Source organism: Arachis hypogaea, chromosome 3 (genome assembly GCF_003086295.3).
Source record: "Arachis hypogaea cultivar Tifrunner chromosome 3, arahy.Tifrunner.gnm2.J5K5, whole genome shotgun sequence".
In the NCBI taxonomy this organism is placed as follows: domain Eukaryota; kingdom Viridiplantae; phylum Streptophyta; class Magnoliopsida; order Fabales; family Fabaceae; genus Arachis; species Arachis hypogaea.
In genome coordinates, this window is record NC_092038.1 from 30,281,681 (window position 1) to 30,286,829 (window position 5,149).

General features: G+C 35.5%; 2 protein-coding genes across 2 annotated transcripts; both read left to right on the forward strand.

Annotated features, from left to right (window-relative positions):
• The first annotated feature begins 1,402 nt into the window (after positions 1 to 1,402).
• LOC112775713 (protein FAR1-RELATED SEQUENCE 5-like) lies at positions 1,403 to 2,566 on the forward strand. Its single transcript, XM_025819549.1, has 2 exons — positions 1,403 to 1,563; positions 1,618 to 2,566. Exons 1-2 carry the CDS (start codon positions 1,403 to 1,405, stop codon positions 2,564 to 2,566), a joined length of 1,110 nt encoding a protein of 369 aa, XP_025675334.1.
• Positions 2,567 to 2,632: 66 nt separating this feature from the next.
• Positions 2,633 to 3,906, forward strand: LOC112775722 (protein FAR1-RELATED SEQUENCE 5-like). The gene is made up of 3 exons (XM_025819556.1): positions 2,633 to 3,589; positions 3,703 to 3,774; positions 3,862 to 3,906. Exons 1-3 carry the CDS (start codon positions 2,633 to 2,635, stop codon positions 3,904 to 3,906), a joined length of 1,074 nt encoding a protein of 357 aa, XP_025675341.1.
• The last annotated feature ends 1,243 nt before the right edge of the window (positions 3,907 to 5,149 follow it).

Consider the following 5,149-nt stretch of genomic DNA (forward strand, 5'->3'; position numbering starts at 1 on the left):
ATTCTTTTTCTTGTAATGTTTCATGTATTCAGACTTAATTGGAGCTTAATCATTATTTGTATCCCGGATAAAGGTGATGAATCAGGGCCAATCATACTTCATATAGATTCTTTGAGTCTTTACTCTAGCATATCACTATTTGATAACATCAAAAGGTTAGGATGAAGTAGCACTTGATTTATTGTATACCATATATGTGACATATCTAGTTCATTTCTGCTCTGGTTATTAGTTCTTAAACATATCACAGCTTCCATATCTTGTGACTTCACTACCATCCTATGTTACAAGTAGGTGTTTTTCTTATGTTCTTGTAATTTGTAAGCATATATGTAGATTAATGTAAAATTGACCTCACCATTGTTTTATATTATTCATTCAACTTGGCCCAGTATTCTTAAAATGTATAGTTACAAACAAGCTAGCTAAATCCATACGTATGCTTATAGAGAAAATCATGTGTCACAAAATGGTCCTCTGACCTTGTATCTTAATGACATGATACAAGTTTGAAAACTTAAATGTTATGCAGATTTTACGATTTGAATGAAAGGATTGAAATAATGAATAGTTATTAATTATTATAAGGCTTGTAATGTTGTTGTATTTAATGGCGCCACTGAACATGGCATGTCCAAAATAGTTGTCATGTTGTTCCAAATCATTAGCAATTAAGAACCCTAAGATTCCAAACACACTACTTTTAATGAATAAATTTTCTCACATCCATGTTCTATGGATTTGAGTACCTCTCTCTCTCTGTAAATTTGCCACCACTCTATACAAATTGCCAAAACTACTTTTGTGTGCTGATGCAGCAGCTGGCACAGGAAAGTGCCTTTCACAATATATAAAGAGAAAATTAAACACCTCATCAATCAACTCAAAGAAAGCAGTGTGTTTAAAATAGGGTTATTTCAGCAGGAATGGCATATGCTATCTAATCTTGCGAGCAATCTGTTTCTATGGATTGAGGTGGCAGCCAAGCAAACTTTGCGGGGTTCTCAAAGGGGAAACGATGTGTTCTTCAGTGGCTGCAAGCGGCGGAAATTTTGTGACATGGGATCAGAAATATAGATAGATTATATATAGAGGATATATACTCTTTAATATTTTGTTGTCCTTTGCACCCACCGCATGCATAGCTGGCATTGCCAATTGTTCTTGTCTTTCTATTTTTACTCTTATAGTTTCACCATTAGATTTTGGATTCACGCTTCTTCATTTCCCCTTAATACAATAAATGAAACTCGTGTCCAATTCCATGATTCCTAAGATTGACACTATTGGATTGATTTCAATTTTAAAAGATTGTGATTTGTGATGGCTGGTACTCAGTGTTTGGCAATTTATATACAAACTTAAGTTTCATTTTAAATTGTGTATTGGTGTTTAGGAAATTATGGGTCAGAAATTTTCTCATGAAGGGGTTAATAGCGAGCATACATCATATGATCAGTATGAGCAGGAGGAAGAAAAACATGAGGAAGTTAACGTGGATTATATGAATGAGGATGACACAAATGTGGAACCAATGTTCGATTATCACGGCTTCGATGAAGGGTATAACATTGACTCACTCTAAGACATTGGGCTGATTGAATTTTGGAACATCAGGGATGAAGATGTATGTCATTTTCACTTTTCTGATGTCGACATTGCATTTGAGTTCTACAATAGATATGCAAGGACAAAAGGCTTTAGTGCTCGGAAGAACAGGACTAGGAAGAGTCGTGCGGGCGCACTTAAGTTGAAGAATTTTGTATGTCATCGTGAAGGATTTAGACCACCGAATAATTACGGCATTGGAAACCTTAAGAGAAAACCTACACCCGAGACAAGGTGTGGCTGCAGTGCAATGATGGAGATTCGTGTAGATGCACCTAGTGGTCGTTGGTTTATTTCTTATTTTTCTGATGAACACAATCATCCACTTCTGGATCCTCGATTGACTGGATTGCTCCCTGGGCATAGATTCATGTCCGAGGCTGATATTGGCCACATGGTTAACATGAAAAAGGGTGGGATTAGTGTTGGGCAGATATATCGGGCATTAGCAAATCAGGCAGGTGGCTACGAGTATCTCTCTTTCACGCAAAAGGACATGTACAATAAAATAGCAAAGCAGAGGCGCCAATTACCCGGTGATGCATATGCAGCTTTGAAGTATCTAGAAGATCAAGCAACAAATGACCCTTCTCTCTATTATAATCATCACATGGATGCCGATGGTACTTTGCGCAATTTATTCTGGTGCGATGGTCTCAGTAGGGCAGACTACTCATTATTTGGCGACGTGCTGGCTTTTAATGCTACCTATAAGAGAAATAAATATATGTGTCCATTGGTGGTATTTTCTGGTGTCAATCATTATAACCAAACAATTATCTTTCCTACTGCTTTATTTTGCGATGAGAAAAAAGACACATATAGGTGGTTGCTACAACAACTGAAGGCGGCAATGAATGGGAAAGCACCTGTTTCAGTGATCACGGATGGTGATCTATCAATGAAGTTCGCCATTGAGAAAGAGTTTCCTAATGCACATCATAGATTATGTGCATGACATCTGATTCGCAAGGCAACAAGTAACATTGGCAAGCCCCAGTTTACCTCCATGTTTAAAAAGTGTATGCTAGGCGACTATGAAATTGATGTATTTCGTCAAAAGTGGTTTGAAATGGTTGAAGGATTTGGTGTCGAAAACAAGAATTGGGTCCTAGATATGTATAAAAAGAGACATTCATGGGCAACTGCACATATAAGAGGGAAGTTTTTTGCTGGTTTTTGGACTACTTCTCGGTGCGAGGGATTAAACTCGATCATTGCAAAGTATGTCAACTCAAGGTACAATCTGGTTGAGTTCATTCAACACTTTAATCGTTGTGTTGACCATATAAGGTGGAAAGAGGTCCAAGCTGACCTCGCCTCTGTGAATGGGAGACCCAGTATGCAAACCTGTTTTCAACAGTTAGAGAGGAGTGCTGCCAATGTTTACACCCTATCAATATTTCATATGTTCCAACCAATCCTTGTACGGGCTACATCAATGAAGGTAATAAATATGAGGCAAACATGCTCTTATGTGATTTACTCTATCGGTTTGGACCGAACGCCAAATGAGATGTGGCGTGTATTCTGTTGTGACATTGAGATGGAATTCAATTGTTCATGTATGAGAATGGAATCATTTGGCATACCTTGTGAACACATAGTTTGCGTCTTAGTGCATAAAGATATAGAAGAGTTGCCAGGGTCATTAGTCTTGCCTAGGTGGACCAAGACTGCCAAAGTTGGTTTGCAAAATGCGATCGTATTTCATTGGGATTCTTTGATGCTTAGTCAATACGGTTGTTTGATGGATTGGTTTAGACAACTAGCCAACTTTGCTTGCCGAGATAACGAGAGATTTATCTTTACACGGGAAATGGCTATGAATTTATTGAAACAATTTAAGGAGGAAGATGCTAGACAAGAAGGGTTGGTCAATGATGCAGATAGTGTAAGAGATGATGTGCAAGTGGATGCTTCAAGAGCTGGGCTTGCAACCAATGATCTCAGACATAGCATGCCAAGGGACCCAGAAAATGTAGGACAAAAGGAGGGGCTTCATAGTCCAATAAAAGAAAACATCAATGTGGACATTGTAGCATGGAGGGCCACAATCGAACAACTTGTCGTGTTCGTCATGGCATTTCACAGTTAGAAGGCCGTGGAAATGACACATTTGATAATGATTCAGATGATCACATGAACATTGAAGATGACTCATTGGTAAGTACTTTTACCTATGAGGTATGACTAAGTTTTAATTGCTGCTTATTAGCTAGTACTAATGATTTTATATTGCTGATATTGTAGGTATATGATGAGAATGCTTCGTACAGCAGCAATGAAGTGCTGTAATAAGGTATGGTTAATGGTTTAAGTTTTTGGTATTCTCTAATTTTTATTCTGTTTAGGTTTTCATTTCCTTATTGTCCCTTAAACGGTGACTTATCTGAATTGCTTATTTCCTTATTTCCTTCATTTAGATGATGTTATTTAGCAGAAGAAGAAGTTCTACTGGTGAGTGTTGTTGCTGAAAGAGGATCTGCACAACCAAATTTTTTATACCATGGTGTTTCTGAGGATTGCTAAATGCTGACCCCTTGCACATGTAAACTCTAAATATTGATTTATACTTGATGATGGATTTGACTTAATTGAGGAAATTTTCTATGTGTGTATAGCCATTCTGGCTTCTTTGCCGAATTAAACACAAGTTTGCTGTGTCACACTTTTTTTTATAGTTGTGTTTAATGTGATTTGCCTCTATCAGTTGGAAAATGAAAAGCATTTGTTCCTCTGGATCTCTCTTTTTGCATAGATTAAATTAGAAAATTAGTTGGATACATTTTGTATTGATTTGAGAAATTCAATGCGTTTGAATTAATATTAGTTAGAATAATTATTTTTAGCCTATTAGTTTGGATAATTTAATTGTTTCTTTTTTAAAATCCTTTAATTTATTCTTTGATTAAATTTTATACATAATTTATATTTTTGATTAATTCATATTTTTTAGTGCGTGTATTTTAACTTTGGTAAATAAATAATTTTAGAAAAAATTATTTTTTCCTGTCTTTTTAGGAATGGTGGCCTTCGAATAGATGTAAATTATCCTAACATTAATGATTTATCAAATAATTTCGGATTAAATAATTTCTAATTTCTAAAGTCTTTTTATTTTGGTAAAATAAAATTTAAATAATCCCTATTTTAATTATTTTCAAGACTTTATTCTCTTAAGTGTTGGTGCGATATGTCTAACAACATCAACATGTCAGCATATTACTAAGTTAATATTTAATATGACTCGTCAGTACTTAAAGGAGCAAACTAACATCATAGTTTAAAATAAAAACCTTTCAAAGGTTGCTTGTCCCAAACCAAAAAAATGAATTAATAAAACTCAAAATCAAAGAACTAGTCACTCATAAGCCATAATTCAGATTCAGGATAAATAGAAAAAAGGACAAGGAAAGAAAAAAACAAGACAAAATCCTATCTAATAGATAATGTAATACGTAGAGTACCCATCATCAATGGATTTCTTGCAAGATGGGGCACCCTCTCTTCATCTATTTTCGTAAGTCTAACTAAAGAT

Coding starts and splice junctions, on each gene's coding strand:
- LOC112775722 (XM_025819556.1), top strand. CDS start 2,633: ATGCTAGGCGACTATGAAATTGATGTATTTCGTCAAAAGTGGTTTGAA. Junction 3,590..3,702: donor TGCCAAGGGACCCAGAAAAT/GTAGGACAAAAG, acceptor GGCATTTCACAG/TTAGAAGGCCGTGGAAATGA. Junction 3,775..3,861: donor ACATTGAAGATGACTCATTG/GTAAGTACTTTT, acceptor CTGATATTGTAG/GTATATGATGAGAATGCTTC.
- LOC112775713 (XM_025819549.1), top strand. CDS start 1,403: ATGGGTCAGAAATTTTCTCATGAAGGGGTTAATAGCGAGCATACATCA. Junction 1,564..1,617: donor TATCACGGCTTCGATGAAGG/GTATAACATTGA, acceptor TTGGAACATCAG/GGATGAAGATGTATGTCATT.